The following is an 18,752-nucleotide window of genomic DNA, read 5'->3' on the forward strand; positions in this document are numbered from 1 at the left end:
AAAGTTTGTGTTACAACCACTTGGCTTCCCCCAAAGACCTCTATTAGTACCTGTTTTCACCAACCAGAAGAAATACAGAGAAAATGTTTGCTATTGCGGAAAATGGTGAAAAAAAGGAGGAAATAGCATTCAACATTTGTTTTGCAAAGATCTGTTATAGAGGCAGCAAACACCCTGAGTGGAGAGCCTGCCCCACCAAGCTCTTCCCCGCCCCACACTCGGCAACTCAGTATCAAACTACCGGAACTTTGAACTGTGTCCGGGAGCATCTGTCCTTTATCTCGATTAATTTTGCCATCTGTTAGGAAGATGTGTCCTCAAGTATCAGAAAAGTCTAAGAGAGGTTATTTTGGGGGTATGGAAATGCTAAAAAAACATTTTTCCATATACATTAATGGTAACTGCTTCTTCATTTTGTGCCATTTTTGGCTTAGGAAAGCTTTTGTAGGAAGCCTCTACTTTGGGGTAGTGGGGGAAACCTGTAAACAGATGTGAAGTGCTCAGAACAGTGCCTGGCACATAGTGTACAATAATTTATTCACAACATGAGTATTGGTATTTGTGTACATATTGGAATTAACACTGAGTGTCTGGCCATTATGGAGCGCTTAAATAAGTGGCAGGTAGTATTAGGAAAAGAACAGCTTTCCCTTTCATGGGCTTGGGATGATTGCATGGTTGCTGCAGTCTCCTTACTGGAGGCTGGTTCTGCTTGGGCTGTTGGTTTATTGAGGGCTCATTCAGTGTGGACTACAGACCCGGAAGGCTTCCTGGAGGAGGAGGCCATTGGAAATGGCAAGGTGGGTCATTCCAGGCAGCAGGGGAGGATGGGTCATTCATGACAGCAGTGATGCTGAAAGGGTTGGTCGGGCTGGTCCTCGATGCATCACATTACCAACTTTCGTGATTTCCATCTCTCCACCATGGAAACGAGTGTTCCTATTTTATGGGTGCTGTAGCCAGCTCAGAGAGGGTCAGCAAACTACAGAGTTCTCAGGGTCCCTGAGGAGTCCAAGGCTTGGAAGTTTCTCTGTGAAGCCACTCCTCCCCCAGCATGTCTTACGTGGGGGAAGCTTCAGAAGAGGGGTGAACTGTTTCTTGGGCAGAAAAGCAGTGCTTCCTCCATCTTTAGGACATCGGTCTGGGGTCCTTCAGAACCTCTCCTGGGCATAGGACTCCCATTGTTCCAGCCCCCCTCTTGTACCCCAGACTGGCCAAACCGGTTCTGGGGAAGGGGGGCGGGGAGCAGGCACGTTGAGACAGCCGCCCGCCTGCCTGCGAGGTTCCCTCCGCCTTCGCCTCCCCCCCTCCCCGCCCCACACAATACCCAGGATCGTGCACTGCCCGGCTCTGGGGCCATGCTGACATCGCCCCCTGAGGACCCAGCTGCAACCCCAGAGCCCCCAGGTGGTCTGGAGCCCTGGACCGTGTCGGAGGCTGGACGGAGCTCCCTGGCTGAGGTAGGGCCCCACCCTGCTGCCAGCAGTCCTATCCTCCTCCCGCCAGTGTTCCCAGAGTGCGTCCTTTGTGCTGCCCGCCTGGCCTCTGATCCAGGCTCCCACCCACTTATGGCCTCCCGAGGCTCCACAGCCTGTTTGGCTTGGATCCCCCTTCCAGCCATGACCTTCCACTCGGCTTTGTCCCTGAAGGGGCACGGGGGCCATGGCAGGGCCCTACTCCTCTGGGCACTGGGGCAAGGGGGACCAGGGAGGGGGCAGGGAAATCCTGGGCGTAGGAAGCCAGAGGTGCTCTCCCTGAACCACAGTAGTATCCAGAGACCCTCTCTGCCAGCCTTGCCAAGTGGGTTCCTTGTCTGTGCGATTAGCAGCGTCCACTGGATGGAGCCCTCCTTGGTCCCTACTGTCCTTCTCTGGCCATGGAGACACTCATGATGACATTAGCTTCCTAGAGGGGGCAGCCAAGAGGGACTTCCCATGTTACTTTACAGATGGGGACACTGAGGCCCAGGAATAGGCTATGACTCGCCTAGGGCCACACAGCTGGTAGTGTCAACACTGGGCTTGAACCTTAGGGGTTTTCCCCTATAGGTTCCAGAATGACCCTCGGCACTAGAATATTCAGTGATCATTTCTGGGGCCGGGAATGAACATGCTACTTGGGGCCAGTTCTCTTCCTGAGGCTTTTTCCTTTTTTTTTTTTTTTTTTTTACTAGCAGAGATGAGCTGCACACAGTATGAACACAGCTCAACGCCTCCTTGGTCCAGAGCACCGAGGTTGAGTGGGCCACATCTTTGGAAGGCCATAGGGCTGGTATCCCAGCTAGATGGGTCATTGCCTTTTGGTCTGACAGAGGTGGAGGTTGACTCATCCCTGACTTTTCCCCTAGGGACCTGCCTCCAGCCTCCTCTCTACAGAAAACCTACCACCTTCCCCTGGCATTCACCCAGGCTTCTCCTCTAAGCTCTTAATAGGGGGTGCTCCTGCCCCAAGGCTTCCATGTTTTTGCTCATTTATCCCTGTAACTCAGGAGGGTGTGGGGTGCTGTGCTCCCCGCCTTCCAGGGGCTTCCCAGATCCAAGTGGAGAGGATCTCCCAGGATATAAGGGAGCAGAAGCACATGTGTATTTTGCACACGGGTCCTCACGGAAGCAAGTGGGACTTCTATGTCGAGAACTTCAGAGTCCTGGAGAGAAAGAGACTTCTCTGGCAGGCAGTGGTCCCGAGTCTCCTTCCTCACGCTCCTACAAAGAACGGTGGGTCTCATCCTCACTGACTCAGTTTCCCCATCCGTGGGATGACCCAGGCCACCTGCCCGACTAGAGAAAGACTAATTATAATACTCAGGAGAATGACTATCAACTACGAAGCTCCTACCACATGCAAGGGGCTTTACACGCGCTGTCATTGATTCACACATTAGTGTTGTTGTTTTTTTTAATATTTTATTTATTTATTTATCAGATGGAGATCACAAGTAGGCAGAGAGGCAGACAGAGAGAGAGGAGGAAGCAGGCTCCCTGCCAAGCAGAGAGCCCGATGCGGGGCTCGATCCCAGGACGCTGGGATCATGACCTGAGCCAAAGGCAGAGGCTTAACCCACTGAGCCACCCAGGTGCCCCTCACACTTTAGTGTTTTAAAGCTGGTATGAGTGGCCTATTTATCAGATGAGGAAACAGAGATGTGCTCAGATGGACAAAGGTTTAAGGTACATGCTAAAGTTGTCCCTGTGGAGAGGGCCTGGCAGAGTAACTGTCTCTTGGGAGCAGCCCCACCCTAGGCAGGCACTGAAGAGAGCAGGGGAGAAGCTGTGCAGATAGAGTGGTCCCCCTCCCCCCGGGTACTCTCCTCCATCCCTCCCTCATCCCTCGGTCACTGACACTGTCACCGTTTCTCTCAGGTCAAGATTTTCTCCTTATCCATGTTTACTGGGTCCCTGGCTATTTCAACTGGAACAGTTAGCCGTTACTTCCTCCAGGAAGCCTTCCTGGAATGCTCAGGTCAAGTCGAACCCAGCGCTGATGGTTCCTCTGGCTTGGCTCCTGCCAACCCTGAGTTGAAACTGTCCTCATTTTTAGCTCCCTCACTAGACTGGCAACGCAGTGGGCCACAAAATGTTTGTCCATCTGTCTCCCTGTCTTTTTTCCGGGCTTTGCATCTGTCTCTGAGTATCTGGTCTGTGACATTTTCGGTATCTCTGTCTCTCTGTCTCCATCCCTGGGTCCCTGAATGTCTCGGCATCTGTGGTTTTCTGGGTTGGAGTGTTTTTGGGTCTCCCATGCTGAGATGCTGCCTAAGTCTCTCTGTATCTCTGGGTCTCTATCTCTGTCTCTTGGGTCTCCTTGCCCTGCCAGGCTGGGCATTGCTCCTCTGGCCAGAGGGGGCCTCTGGGGGGGGGTCCTTGCTGCCCCGCCTGCCCACAGTGAGGCCAGGCAAGGGTAGGCCCCCGCCCAGCCCGCTGCCTGTTCCCTCCCTCCCTCCCGCTTGCCTCACCACAGGGTTTGATGAATCAAACTCTTTGTCTGGGTGGGATCTCCCCCAGCCAGCTGGGCAGAGAGAGGGCTTCCCCAGCCGCGGGGAGCAGGAGCAGAACAAGATCAGCAGCGGCCCTCGGCTGGAGAGGTGAGGGGCTGCGGGAGGACCGCCGCCGGTGGAGGGCCGGGGGAAGGGCTGTGGGGGCTCAGATCCCTCTGTCATCAGGCCTGTCCCGAGGCTCCGGCAGACTCCTTGGGGATGACTTCCTGCCCAAAGAGGACCCAGTCAGCCTGGCTCCATCTGGGGCTGAGAGCCCGGGTAGGGAAGAACCCCTCTCTCGCCCCAAACCGGGGAGCTGGGACATCTCCCTGCCCTTCTCCCGGGAGGGCCTAGCCTGATCTCGGTGGTGGCCCGCCTGCCAGTCTGTGACCCTCCCAGCCAGCCTGGCAGGGTGTGGGCACTACTCAGCGCTGAAGGCTGCAACTCTGGGCATGGGAGGGGAGGTTGAGTAACACCAAAGCAAGGATTTCTGGGCCTGTGTGTGTGCGTTGATATCTCGGTGTGTGAGTGTGAATAGAACAGGAGTGTGAGAAAGCTTGAGCAGATACATAAATATCTAATGGGTCAGCGTGTGTGTGTGTGTGTGTGAGAGAGAGAGTCTGTGAATATATGTAGTTGTGTGAAAAGTATGTGAATGTGTAAGTCTGTGAATATGAAGTGTCTGAGTGTACCCATGAAAGTGTGTATGTCCATGTGTCTCCTTGGAAGGAAGCGTGTGTGCATGTGCATGGAACATACACAGATTGTGTGACAACGTGTGTATGTGTGTCTGATCATAGGTCAGTGAGAGTTGAAAATGCACGAGCTGGTTCAAAGCACAGACTCAGAAGCAAGACTTTCTGGGTTTGAGTCTTGGCTCCCCCCTATGCCAAATAACCTTTGTGCCTCCCCTACCTCACCTAAAAAATGGGGATAAAACTAGCGTCACCTCAGGGTGGTGAGGATTAGATGAAATGACATATATAAAGCACTTGGCCTGCCATTCGGTAAGTGCCCAGTAAGTATTAGCTGTTACTATGCGATTAGGTGTGTGAGTGTGCTTGAACAGATGTGTGCGCATGTGTATACACAAGGGTTTGTCCAGGCCTCCAAGACAAAGGTGGCTTGCTGGCCAGCCCTCCTGTTCTGTGTCTGCCTCTCATACCTTTTCCCCTGCAGGCCCAGGTGGGTGGCAGAGCAAAGGAGGAATGGACTGTGGGCCACCTGCCACCCTCCAGTCCCACCTGGCTGGGCCACGTGGCACTGACCGCCGCCCAGTAGCTGTGTGCCAGCAGGAGAGTCTGTCCTTTGCAGAGCTGCCCACCCTGCAGCCCCCGAGCCCTGTGTGTCTGGATCTCTTCCCTGTTGCCCCAGAGGAGCTTCGGGCTCCCGGCAGCCGCTGGTCCCTGGGGACCCCAGCTCCTCTCCAAGGGCTGCCATGGCCACCATCCCCGGAAGTCCCAGACACCGAGATCTCCACCAGTGGGGGGCTGCGGCCCAGCAGAGCTGGCAGCTGGCCACACTGTCCTAGTGCCCAGCCCCAAGCTCTGGAGGGACCCTGGAGTCCCCAGCACCCACAGCCACAGCGCCGGGCCAGTCACGGCTCGGAGAAGAAATCTGCTTGTAAGTCACTCTGGGTGAGGGGGTGGTGGCCTAGTGGGACAGACAGGGGAGAAGTTGGGTGGCTCTTTTAAGACTCATAAGCCCCACAGTTCCCCCAAACAGGCAGGACAAGTGGTAGATTCTAGTGACAAGAGAACTGGAAATCAGGGAGGACAGGTGACTTCTCAGAGGCTGCACAGCAGATGAGGGGCTGTCCTGAGCTCTTGGCCCTTTGCCCACTGCAGTCAGGCACTCTGTTCTCCCTACTAGCCCTCTTGTTGATCCCATTTGGGGACGGGGACCAGATCCTGGCCAAAACACTGACCTTTCCCTCAGATGCTCCGGGCCACAGGGTAGCAACAGGGAGGAGTGGAGAGAGCACCTAGCGGATGCCAGCCAGGGCGCTCACCGCACGTCCCCACAGGGCGCAAGATGCGGGTCTATCAGCGTGAAGAGCTCCCTGGCAGCCCCGGAGCCCAGGCTGTCTTCCTCGAGCCTGGCCAGGCAGCGGAACAGACCCTGAGCACAGAGGAGCCTAGGCCACCGGAGCTGTCCGTACCCTCCAGGGTAGGCCTGGAGGGGCCTGAGCGCAGGCGCTTCTCAGCCTCCGAGTTGATGACCCGCCTGCACTCTTCCCTGCGTCTGGGGCGGAATTCAGCAGCCAGGGTGCTGACCCCAGGGTCAGGCACTGGCGCAGCTCGGGAAGGTACCAGCTTCTCCCCTGGGCCCTAAGAGCAGGCCATGAACCAGATGCAGCATGGGGCAAGGCCCACACTTGAGACTGGGTGCTGGTCACCTGCAGCGTGGCACCCCAGCGCCCAGCGCCATTCTTGGAGCCACCCACCCTCAGCTCTCGCCCTCTCTAGGAAGATCATCTGGAAGGGAGTCGCGCAGTGTAGAGATGAGGATGGACGGTTTGGTGATGCCAGCCCCTGTTGACCCGAGCGGGTGCCATAGCGGCTGGCCCGAGCCCAGGTACTATCTCCCACTGTGCGCTCGGTCCGAGGAGGGGTGCAGGGGTGCAGGCGAAGTAGGGCCCTGACCCTGTCCGTTTCCTAGGCTGGACACGCCGGAAGAGCTGGCTCTGGGGTCCAGGAGCTCCAGCGAGCGGCGCCAGTCACGGTTTCTCCTTAACAGTACGTGGGACGAAGGGGCTGGCGGGGGGGGGCGGGGTTGGAGAGTTGAGAGGTTGGGATCTTGGCGAGAGGGAGGGAGAGCCAAATCTCAGGAGCGAGCACAGTGGACAGCACGCAGTGGGTGCGCAAGCAGTGTTTCTGGAAGGAGTGAGTGCGTGAGTGAACGAGTTCACGGTGTCCCGCTACCCGAACCGTCCGAAAGGCTCGTTTATTGAGGCGGGCTCTCGGGGAGCCGGGCAGGAGCCGGACCGGGCAGGCGGGCGCCCCACGGCCCTCCCCCGCCCCTCTCCCCGCCCAGCGGTCCTCTACCAGGAATACAGCGACGTGGCCAGCGCCCGCGAACTGCGGCGGCAGCAGCGCGAGGAGGAGGGCCCGGGGGACGAGGCGGAGGGCGCGGAGGAGGGGCCCGGGCCGCCGCGCGCCAACCTCTCCCCGAGCAGCTCCTTCCGGGCGCAGCGCTCGGCGCGAGGCTCCACCTTCTCGCTGTGGCAGGACATCCCCGACGTGCGCGGCAGCGGCGTCCTGGCCACGCTGAGCCTGCGCGACTGCAAACTGCAGGAGGTGGGCGCCGGGAGCCGGCGGGGCGGGGCCGGCGGGGCTGCCGGCCGGGAGGTGGCCCTGGGGCCCGCAGGGGGCGGGGCCACAGAGGGGGCGGGGCCAGGGGGACGGGGGACGGGTCCCCAGACTTAGCGGGGCCCGGGGCCCAGGGTTACCGGACCAGCGGGACTGCACGCTGCTGGAGGTGGGCGTGGGACCCAGCGGGGAAAGCGGGGCCACGAGAGGGCGGGGCCGGCGGGACCGTCTATGCGAAAGGTGGGTGTGAGGAACTGAGGCTGGCGGCTAGCGGAGACTGAGCCGCCGCGGGAAGGAGGGGTGGGGTCAGGGGTGGGGTCCGGGGCGGAGCCAACAGGGCCGGCGGAGGGGCGGAGTCAGGCTGCGCCTTGCGAGGTGGGACCGCGAAAGCGAGGACCAGGAGGGGCGGAGCCCTCTGGAGAGGAAACGCCTAGTGGGCGAAGGACTGAGAGGGCCCGGCTTGGGGGTGCAGGCCCGATGGGTGGAGCTAGGGGTTCCACCCCTTAATCGAGGTCTTCCGTTGAGTTTGAACAAAAGCGCGTGGCCAGAGGTGGTCTCCTTCACCCGGCAGGTACTAGGTCATCGGAAGTGGGGCTGGAACAGCAGGGAGACAGGGAGGGAAAGGCGGCGTCGGAAGGGTGGGTGGTGAGTTCACAGTGTCTGAGGCGGGCCGGTCCAGCCCTTTCGATCCCGCCTCCCCCTCACTCAGGCCAAATTTGAGCTGATCACGTCCGAGGCGTCCTACATCCACAGCTTGTCGGTGGCCGTGGGCCACTTCTTAGGATCTGCTGAACTGAGCGAATGTCTGGGGGTGCAGGACAAGCAATGGCTGTTCTCCAAACTGCCCGAAGTCAAGAGCACGAGCGAGAGGTGAGGGAGTGGTACGGTCAGGTGTGGTGGGGGCGGGGCAGAGCCTGTGGTGACTGGCCGGGCTCCCAGGTCTGGGTTCTCGCCTTGACCCTGACCTTGACCTCTCACCGGACCCCTCAGGTTTCTGCAGGACCTGGAGCAGCGGCTGGAGGCAGATGTCCTGCGTTTCAGTGTGTGTGACATTGTGCTGCACCACTGTCCAGCCTTCCGCCGAGTGTACCTGCCCTATGTCACCAACCAGGCCTACCAGGAGCGCACCTACCAGCGCTTGCTGTAGGGCTGGAGGCTCTGAAAGGCGGGCGTGGGGTGGTGGGGGTTGGAGATAAAGGGAGTCTTAGGCGGGAATGGTTCCTGAATAGGGCTCTCTGACCGGGGTCAGCTTAGACCCCACCCCAAAGGGCAGGAAGGATGTCACAGGAAGACACCTGAAAAACCAAGAGGGTGGCTGGGGTCATGGATCCTGGGGGTTCATAGGATCTATGAGCCCATCAGTGACCTCAGGTCCCTCCCCATCTCTCAGCCTGGAGAACCCCAAGTTCCCTGGCATCCTGGCTCGCCTGGAGGAGTCTCCCGTATGCCAACGTCTGCCCCTCACCTCCTTCCTTATCTTGCCATTTCAGAGGATCACCCGCCTCAAGATGCTGGTCGAGGTACGTGGAGGGCACCGGGCTACAGTGAGAGCTGTGGGGGGAATGGTGCTATGCCTCCCACAGCCCCTCCTGGGTAACCACTGGCGGGCAGGACTATGGGTAGAGGTCCCGGTCTGTCTCACCACACCGACCTCACCCTCTAGAACATCCTGAAACGGACAGCACAGGGCTCGGAAGACGAAGACATGGCCACCAGAGCCTTCAATGCACTCAAGGAGGTGAGCTCGGCTCTCCAGGACCCCGCCCCCCAGATCCCCGGCATATCTCCAAATGAGCCCCAGCCAGCAGAGCCTCTGGTTCCCAGGCGGGAGCCTGAGGCTGGGCTCTGGGAGCTGGGGTTGGGGGACCACAGATGACTCACACACGGCCTCCCCAGCTGGTGCAAGAGTGCAATGCCAGCGTGCAGTCCATGAAGAGGACAGAGGAGCTCATCCATCTGAGCAAGAAGATCCACTTTGAGGGCAAGGTGCACACCTGCCGCTGGCGGGGTGGGGTCCGTCAAGGGGCCACTCTCATTCTGTCCTTCCCCAGGCACAGCAGGCCACTTCGTCACCCCCCACTCTCTCCCCTCCCCTCCCCTGTTCTGTGCTGTCTGCTGTCTGGGGCCTGACCTTTGCTCCCCCTTGCCTCCCCCATACTTCCAGATCTTCCCACTGATCTCGCAAGCCCGCTGGCTGGTTCGGCATGGGGAGCTAGTGGAGCTGGCACCACTGCCCGCGGCGCCACCTGCCAAGCTGAAGCTGTCCAGCAAGGCAGTCTACCTGCACCTTTTCAATGACTGCTTGCTGCTCTCCCGGCGGAAGGAGTGAGTCTAGGCAGGGTGCGGGAGGCAGACCGGAGCCAGGTCCCTTCTCCCTGCCGTCAGGCATCACTGGGCCTGGAAGCCCCTGTCTGTGCTGCTGGGGCACCCTGAGCCTTGGAGGCTCCCCCAGAAAAGGCAGCGATGTGAGGCCAGTCCATTTTCCAGACCTGAGAACCAAGGGCTAGGCTGTGTGCAGAGGACTCAATGGTGCTCTGAGCTTAAGACAAGTAGAGCAGAGATTAAGAGCATAATTCTGGAGTCTCAGCTCTGACCCCACTCATCCAGATAATGGCCAGCATTTACTGAGTGCCTGTCCTGTGCCAGGCATGCTGTGTGCATAATTTTTTTAAATGATTTTATTTATTGATTTAACAGAGAGAGAGAGAGGTCACAAGTAGGCAGAGAGGCAGGCAGATGGGGAGGGGGAAGGAGCCTCCCGATGCGGGGCTCGATCCCAGGTCCCTGACACCATGACCTGAGCCAAAGGCAGAGGCTTAACCCACTGAGCCACCCAGGTACCCCCACTGTTTGCACTATTATCCCTAGTTCTCTAAGCATCTGCCTGGAAAGTAGGCTCCCTTGTTACTCTCAACAGCATGGATCTAGTAAGTGTAGAAGCTGAGAGGGCTCCAGGAGAGGCCAGGTCTGTCTGATGTCCGATCCTAGGCTCTTAACCATTGTATTATCTTATCTTCCATCTGTAACATAGAGACTATATGTAGGGAGACTCTGTGATAATAAGAGGGGGAAAGAGCTTAGCATAGTACCTGGCACGCAGTGAACACACACGCAGTGTTAGCTATGATTGTTAACAGTTTGGGATGAGGGAGAAGTCTTTCTGAGTGAGGTAAACCTTCAGGCTGGATGTGATGAAGAAAGGACTTCTTAGGCTATGGGAAGGGTTTATTCCTGGTTTATTCATTCATTCACGAAAGTGTCACCGAACCCCTGTTCTCTTCCGGGCCCTGAAGGGTGCTAGGGTCATTTCCGCCTATAGGAGCTCTCAGGACAATTAAGCTATATCCTTATAACCACCTGGTCAGGGTTTTTAGGGGAAAGGTGCACTCCTACTGTAGCATCCCCTGGTATGGGGTGAGAATCTATAAAACTTCAAAGAGGAAGGGACATTTGAGCTGGGTTTTGAAGGATACATAGGAGTTTTCCAGGTGGAGAAGGAGTTTGGAAGGATATAGCAAAGTCACAGTAGGGTATAATAGCAGAGTGTGTTTGGGGGAGGATGAAGCCTAAATATGGCTAGATTCGTAGAGGGGAAGGCCAGAAGAAGGAGGTGGGCTTGTTGAAAGCCATAGGACAGAGATTGTGCTTTCTGAGGGCCATGGGGAGCATGGAGAGTTACGTAGACGAGTGACATTTCACTCCTGGCCAGTTTGGAGGATGGACTGGAAGGGGCGAGACCAGAAGCTATTACAATTGCCCAAATGAGAGTAGATCCACCCCAAAATGGTAGGGGGCCTGTGGGAAGTGGATTCCAGGGACAGTCAGGAGTTAGGTAGGGTGGAGCTGCTGGCGGGGTGTGTGGGGAGAGGGAGGGAAGAGGCTGGAATGATGGCTGAGTTTCCTCCTGGGCTACTTGACGGAGTCTTTCCCTGGACTGGGGAACAGTGAAGGGGTCTGGTTTGGACTGGGAGATACTGACTTCTGTTCAGACAGGTTGAGAAGAAAGGACCTGTGGGACATCCTTGACCCACTCCCCTCCCCATCCTTCCCACAAGTGTTTATTGAACCCAAATGATGGGCCTGGCAGTGTGGAGCACTAGGATAGAATAGCAAAGGAGAGACATAGTTCAGCTTCTTCGTGGTCCGAGAGTCAGACACTAAGCAGCACGGGGGTCTCATCCGAGGGGCCGCCTGTTGGCTCTTTAGAACAGGGACTCAGAGAACCTGAAAGTGTGCCCTTGGGGGCAGGGACTAGTTTTGTCACCTTTTTCGTCTGCCAGGGAGTCTGCGGGAATGGCGCTCCCCATTCCTTGTGGGGGCCTGCGGGCTTTTAGGGAGGTGACTGCCTTCCGAGAGTTTCCCCGGGGAGGGAGCCCGAGGGTGAGCGGGCTGACCTCACCTGCCCCATCCCGCAGGCTAGGGAAGTTCGCCGTGTTCGTCCACGCCAGGATGGCCGAGCTCCAGGTGAAGGACCTGAGCCGGAAGCTGCAAGGTGTCCCCGGCCACGTGTTCCTCCTCCAGCTCCTCCATGGGCCCCACGCGAAGCACCAGTTCCTGCTGAGGGCCCGGACGGAGTGAGTGGGCTTGGGCGTCGGGGGAGAGGACCCCTGGGCGGGTTGTAGGACGGGGCCGAGGCAGGCCAAGGGTGGAGCTGGCGTCCAGCGGCTTCCAGGCCTGCTCTGTCGGGCTCAGAGCTGGGTGGGGCGAGGGCTTGGGGACAGACAGGGCTGTGGGGCAGGCATGCCCCGAGTCCGGACACCATGCCCAATCCTCCCAGCCCTGTCTCACCACCCTGGCCCTGGGAGACTGTACTTTGCACGTTGTGACAACTCAGCCTCCTCCTCCCTAGAAGTGAGAAGCAGCGATGGATCTCAGCCCTGTGTCCCTCCAGCTCCCAGGAGGATAAAGAGTTCTTCAGCGAGGGCCAAGGTAGCAGTCTGCCTACCCCCACCCTGCCTCCGGGCCCACATCCCCCCCCCCCCCCCCCCCCGGGGTTGGGCCCCTCACTGCTCTCTCCTTTTCCTCCCATCCTGGTGCCTTGTTGCTGGCCGAGCTGGCGGGGAGAGAGACCAGCCGGCCTGGGGCCATCGGGGGCTGCCGTGCAGACCCTTGGAAGAGCAGCAACATTTGCCTAAGCCAGGCCGGACCTCCCCCCGCTCTTCCCAGTGCTCAGGCGGCGCCTGATGGCAAAGCCTTTTGTGTCCTCCCGTTTCATCCCCGCACAAGCCCATCTTACCCGCTAGAAAACAGAGGTTCAGAGAGGTTAAAGTGACTTACCCAAGTTCACCGAACTGGTAAGCCGCAGAGCTGAGACGGACGCCCTGATCTGTCTCCACTTTTGCCTCCGCCTCTGTTGCAAAGGAGCAGGAACCAAAGTGGCCACAGGGTGGGGTGGGGCAGGATGGGGGATCAGCTCTGTTGATCTAGAGGCTTCTCTCTGGGGTGTGAGTGAGGCCGGTAAGCCAGAGTGTTGCCCAGTCCGAGAGGGACCCCTGATCCAGCGGACACCAGGCTGCGGCTGAGGGTTGCCGAGCCGGGGAGTTAGGGCTCAGCTAAGGAAGGGAAAAGGAAGGGAGCTTGTTTCTACCCATACTTGTTCCTCATCAGGCCTGGTGTTGGCCGCCTTTATACGCATTTAGTTTACTTAATCCTCCTGATAACCCCGTTGGGTAGACTCATTTTCTCATATCTGAGAAAACAGGCTCAGAAATGCTAAGTAATTTGCCCAAGGTCAGACAGGCCAGTGGAGAGCAGAGCTGGGATTCAAGCCAGGTCTGGCCCCAAAGCCTGTGGTTTTCTCAATACTGCCAGCCTGTCTCCTGTGGTAGAAAGAGCCGTGGGCCTAGATTGAAGCAGATTCTCTGGCTTGGGCTAAGAGTCCTGTTTGAGCTGTGGGGTGAGCCTCGCATTCCTGAGAGGTGGTCAGAGAAGGCCCCTGAAGGAGGAAGAGGGGCAACCATGAAAAGATTTGGGGGGGAGTTCTCCTGGGAGGAGGATAGGCAGTGCAAAGGCCCTGAGGCAGGAGGGAGCTCAGAATGTTTGGGAACAGCAGGACAGCTAGTGTTGCTGAGCTCCGTGAGCAAGGGTCCGGTGAAGGGGAAGAAGTGAGGAAGACGGGCTAGTGAGGGCACAATCCCAGGCCATGTAGGACTTTGTAGGCTGTGGGGAGGGCTTGGATTTTACTCAGAGGAGTAGGAAGCCCCAGAGGGTTATAATTGGCGGGGAGGTGATGTAACTTGACTCCCAGTTGAGAAGGACGGATTAGAGGGAGCCCTGGAGTACCAACAGGGGCAGATGAAGGGACCATTAGTGTTTTGTGGGGAGTGTCTGGAGGCAGGTGGACCTTGACCTGGAGGTCAGCGTCAAGGTGTTAGACTGAGCTGGGGAGGTGAGAGCCCTAGGCAATAACCCAAGCTGGCAGGGACTAGATTCACCAAGGGCTTGTATTTAGGGTAAGAGAGGAGGGTGGCCAGGGTGAGCAGAGGGAGGCGCAGAGAAAATGAAGCAGCAGCAGCCACCCTCTGACCCCTCACCTTCCTCCTTCTACCTGGGGACTCCCTGACTCTCCCTTGGGCTGTCAGACCGCCCCCAGGTTCAGTGCGTCAGGACATACAAGGCTTTGCAGCCAGACGAGCTGACTCTGGAGAAGACGGACATCCTGGCCGTGAGGACCCAAACCAGTGACGGTGAGAGGGGCCTCCTGGGAAGGCCTCCCTGATGGGACCCAGGTGGGCAGGAGGTAGCTAGATGGCTAAGATATCACAGGAAAAGGTTGTGCAAGTGTTGATCAACCACAGCATGTAGGAATCAAGTTAGACAAGAGGAGGAACTTCCCTCTTACAAAGCTGGAGGATTCAGAGCGACGGGTGGGGAAGAATGGGAAATACCCTTTTTAGAGGATGTCAGGAAAAACAGGTCAGAAGTTCATCTGTGAGACTGCTAGAGGCAGGGTCCTTCCTGGAACTGGGGCGCTGGGATGAGGTCACCTCTGCCCCCGGGGTGCAGACAAAGCTTGCATCAGGGCCTAGGCTTTCCCTGGCAGACCCGGCCCTGGTGTCCCTTTGATGCCACTAATGCTGCTCCTGGCCCGTGTGGCTCTAGGCTGGCTGGAGGGGGTCCGCCTGGCAGATGGTGAGAAGGGGTGGGTGCCCCAGGCCTATGTGGAGGAGATCAGCAGCCTCAGTGCCCGCCTTCGAAACCTCCGAGAGAATAAGCGGATCACAAGTGCGCCCAGCAAACTGGGGGAGCCCCCTGCCTGATGGGTGGGACGCCAGCTCCGTGCCCAGCTCCCGGACAGGTCTGCAGGGACCTCTGGTGTCGCATGCCCCAGGCCGCTGCTGGTGTTCCATGGCCTGGCGTCCGGAGTGCAGCCCGTCCTCATGCTTCTCCCAGTCCACTTCAGGGCCGACGCCAGTTTCTTCCTCTGGCATAGGGACAGGTGACCTGTGATATCTGGCAAGGACTGGGGCTCACTCCCTTCATGCTGCCTGACTCTTGGTCCCTCTGGCAGGGACCCGGCTGGGGACAGCTCTGGTGCTGACGGGTGCTGGGACGTATATATAGAGAGATGTATATATATCTGGGGTCTTCTGGCCAGAGCCTGCATGGGCCCTGGCGGCTGTGACTTTTCTGTAAATAAACTCCCATGATGCCTTGGCTTGGAGTCTGCAAGCTGTCTGATGCTGCCCCCTCCAACCCCGCTTCCTCCAGCTAAAGGTCAGGAGGCTCTCTAACTGCCTCCCAGTGGGGAGAGCTCACCCCTTATCCGGAGGAGGGGACGAAGGGCTGGGTGTGAATTAGACTCCTTTGTGTGGCAACTGACAAGAAACCGGATTCAACCAGGCATAGAGATTGAAGACACTTCATTGGCTTTTGTGTCTGTTTCTTATAGCTGCTGTAACAAATGATCGCACACCGGGTGACTTAAACCAGTAGGACTGTATTCTCTGACTGCTCCAGAGGCCAGAAATCTAAAATCAGTATCGCTGGGCCAAAATCCAGATGTCGGCAGGGCAGGACTCTGTCCTGTAGTGGGGATGTCTGCCAGGGGAGAATGGGTCTTTGCCTCTCGCAGCTCTGGTGGCTGCCAGCTCTCCTCGGCTTGTGGCCACACCACTCAGACTCTGTCTCTGGAGTCACACTGCCTTCTTCTCTGTGTGTCTGTGTCAGAGCTACTTCTGCCTCCCAAGGATAAGAATACATGGATTTTATTTGAGGTCCACCCAGATAATCTCTCCATCTCAGAGTTCTTACCTTCAATCCCTCCTGAAAAATCTGTCCCCCCTCCCTTGTTTATCATAGAAGATAACAATTACCAATTCTGGGAGTAGGAGGCAGATATCTTTTAGAGGACCATGTCTCAGCCTACCACAGTTCTCAAAACTAAGAAATATATGGGCAAGGTGGGCTTCAAGCAAGGCTTGATCCAGCAGCTCCTGTGACATCACTGAGGACTCTGCTCTTTCCATTCTTCCACTTGGTTGTCCTTGGTATTGTCTTCATCCTAAGGCCTCCAGGGGCTTCTTCATTCACATCCAACATGGAAGGAGGGTATTTTGTTTTTAAAAGATTTTATTTATTTATTCGACAGAGAGAGCACAGCTGGGGGAGAAACAGGCAGAGGGGGAGGGAGAAGCAGGCTTGCTGAGCAGGGAGTCCGATATGGGGCTTGATCTCAGGACCCCGGGCCATGACCTGAGCTGAAGGCAGAAGCTCAATGACTGAGCCACCCAGGTGCCCCTGGAAGGAGAGAATTTTCTTTGTCCCAGCATTCCCTGTCCAAGTCCAGGGATGCTTTCTGACTAGACCAGCTTAGGTCATGGGGCTACCTCTGGGCTGATCACGGTGGCCAGGGGGTGGTGTGTGCTGAGAGACCTAACCTAGGTCATGTGCTTTAACCCTGGAGTCAGGTTGGGGACCTACCCTTCTTGGAACCCCCTTGGTTCCCACGTGGAGTCTGATGGCTGCTGCACAGGAGAGGTAGCTTCTGGGGAGGCCAATGAACATTGAAACCCAAATTACCCAGGAGAGGAGAAACACCAGGGAATGAGCTTGAGATGCAAACACACCTGCGCGGACCAGAGCATCCTTCACCTCTCAAAAGGAGGTCATGGGGCAAAGAAAACGTGAGCCAGGTTGGCCCTAGAAGGCAAACATAGGCAGATGGGGAGCCACTCAGACCCATGAAGGAGCTTTTGGGAATGGCTTTCTAGCCTGAGATGGTGCAGGGAGGGTGGAGTGTATGGGCGAAGGGGACAGACACATTTGAATTTGAATCCTGGTTCAGACACTGATACCCATGTGACTTTTTTTTAGACTTTTTTTTAAAGGTTTTATTTATTTGTTTGACAGAGAGAGAGATCACAAGTAGGCAGAGAGGCAGGCAGAGAGGAGGAGGGAGCAGGCTCCCCGCTGAGCAGAGAGCCCGATGCCGCGCTCTATCCTAGGACCCTGAGACCATGCATGACCTGAGCCGAAGGCAGAGGCTTAACCCACTGAGCCACCCAGGCGCACCCCCCCCGCCATGTGACTTTTTAAAATAAAGTTTTTACTTTGGAATAATTATAGATTTACAGAAACATTTCAGAGGTGGCCCAGAGAGTTCCACATGTCTGTTTCCCTGCTGTTAAGATCTTCCATTACCATGGTACCATTGTCAAAACTAAGAAACCAACACGGGTACATGACTATTAACTGAACTCCAGCTTTTATTCGGATTTCACCGGTTTTCCCACTAATGTCCTTTTTCTGGTCCAGGAATTGGATCCAGGATCCCACATTGTGTCTGGTTGTCATGTCTCCCTGGTGTCCTCTGGTCAGCACCGGTTTCCTCTGTCCGCCCTCGGTTTCCATGACCCTGACAATTTTAGGAAGTTCTGGTCAGAATTTTGTTAGACTGGCCCTCCATTTGGGTTTCTCTGGTGTTTTTCTGATGACTGGACAGAAGTCCTGGGTTTGGGGGATGAATACCTCAGAGGCCAAGGGCCCTTCTTGTCACATGATCGCAGGAGGCATGTGATGCCCGCGTGGTGTCCACGTGACTTATTGGTGATGTTAACCTTGATGACATCGGTAAGCTGGAGTCTGCTTTCTCCACTGTGACGTTACTACCTTCTCCTTCCCATACTCTCTTCTTGGGAAGCAAGTGCAACCCACTCTCAAGGCACGCTCCCACTTCCTGGTGGGTACGTCTACCTGTATCCCATTATTTAAGATTCTTCTGCATGGAAGATTTGTTCCTTTTCTCTATTTATGTAATCAGTTATTATAAAGGACCTGTGCCTTTATGGATCTTTCCTTTGGGTTATAATTCAATACTAAGTTATGTATTTTGTTGTTTAAATTATTCCAGCTTTGGCCATTGGGAGCTCTTTCCAACTCGCTCCTGTTTCTGTTTTAGTTTAGTTTAGCTTTTTTTTTTTTAAAGATTTTATTTATTTGACAGACAGTGATCACAAGTAGGCAGAGAGGCAGGCAGAGAGAGAGTGGGGGAAGCAGGCTCCCTGCTGAACAGAGAGCTGGACGCAGGGCTTGATCCCAGGACCCTGGGATCATGACCCAAGCCGAAGGCAGAGGCTTTAACCCACTGAGCCACCTAGGTGCCCCTCACTGTGATTATTTCTTAACCAGATCTGAATAGGATTGATTTTAACCATTTCTGTAGCAACAGCTTACTGATTTTGGTTTTTGGTTTTTTTTTTTAGATTTTATTTATTTATTTGACAGGCAGAGATCACAAGTAGGCAGAGAGGCAGGCAGAGAGAGAGGAAGGGAAGTAGGCTCCCTGCTGAGCAGAGAGCCCGACGAAGGGCTCGATCCCAGGACCCTGAGATCATGACCTGAGTGAAATGCAGAGGCTTTAACCCACTGAGCCACCCAGGTGCCCCTCCCCTTTTATTTCTGTCTTTTGAGCATGTCCTCGCTTTCTGGCGCTGGGAGATGCTCCAGGCTCATCTTGTGCTCACCCAGCCTGAGGGCTAGAATCCGTCATTTCTCTAAGGCGCGTAGTTGTTTTCATTGGAGATGGTGTTCAGAAACCAAGATCTGGGCACCGGGGGTGCTCATGGGTATTGACGTGTCACTGCTTCTAGGCCTTCCCCCTGGACGGAGGTGGGGAATCTATTGCCCCATCTATGTTGCATGATTTTAGGCAAGATGCTGAATGGCTCTAAGCCTCTGTTGCCACAGCAGCAAACACCGATGGTGACCATCGTGCCTAATTCACGGAGCTGCTGTGAGAGGAAGTAGGCCAGATCGGGGCACCCGGGGGCTCAGCAGGTTGAGCGTCCGGCTCTTGGTCTTAGCTCAGGTCATGATCTCAGGATCATGAGATGTAGCCCCATGTCTGCTTGTCCCTCTCGCTCGGCTCCTCCTGCTGCTCTCTCTCTCTCAGAAATAAATAAATAAAGTCTTAAAAAAAAAAAAAAAAGGGCACCTGGGTGGCTCAGCTAGTTAAGCGTCTGCCTTCA

At 56.4% G+C, this 18,752-nt stretch overlaps 1 protein-coding gene across 6 annotated transcripts; it reads left to right on the plus strand.

Annotated features, from left to right (window-relative positions):
* The first annotated feature begins 1,274 nt into the window (after positions 1–1,274).
* On the plus strand, positions 1,275–15,881 carry ARHGEF19 (Rho guanine nucleotide exchange factor 19). 6 transcript variants are annotated; one of them, XM_032302080.1, is made up of 16 exons: positions 1,275–1,460; positions 5,153–5,596; positions 6,000–6,281; positions 6,442–6,550; positions 6,635–6,711; positions 7,010–7,272; positions 7,994–8,154; positions 8,275–8,427; positions 8,675–8,804; positions 8,948–9,022; positions 9,181–9,270; positions 9,449–9,609; positions 11,700–11,858; positions 12,134–12,213; positions 13,866–13,970; positions 14,386–14,942. In XM_032302080.1, exons 2-16 carry the CDS (start codon positions 5,182–5,184, stop codon positions 14,541–14,543), a joined length of 2,418 nt encoding a protein of 805 aa, XP_032157971.1. In that variant the 5' UTR covers positions 1,275–1,460; positions 5,153–5,181; the 3' UTR covers positions 14,544–14,942. The 6 variants fall into 6 exon arrangements, with proteins under 6 accessions (XP_032157971.1, XP_032157970.1, XP_032157972.1 ...); XM_032302079.1 differs by lacking the exons at positions 1,275–1,460; positions 14,386–14,942 and adding exons at positions 3,011–4,081; positions 15,176–15,881; XM_032302076.1 differs by lacking the exon at positions 1,275–1,460 and adding an exon at positions 3,012–4,081.
* The last annotated feature ends 2,871 nt before the right edge of the window (positions 15,882–18,752 follow it).

This window comes from Mustela erminea, chromosome 10 (genome assembly GCF_009829155.1).
Source record: "Mustela erminea isolate mMusErm1 chromosome 10, mMusErm1.Pri, whole genome shotgun sequence".
Taxonomy (NCBI): Eukaryota; Metazoa; Chordata; class Mammalia; order Carnivora; family Mustelidae; genus Mustela; species Mustela erminea.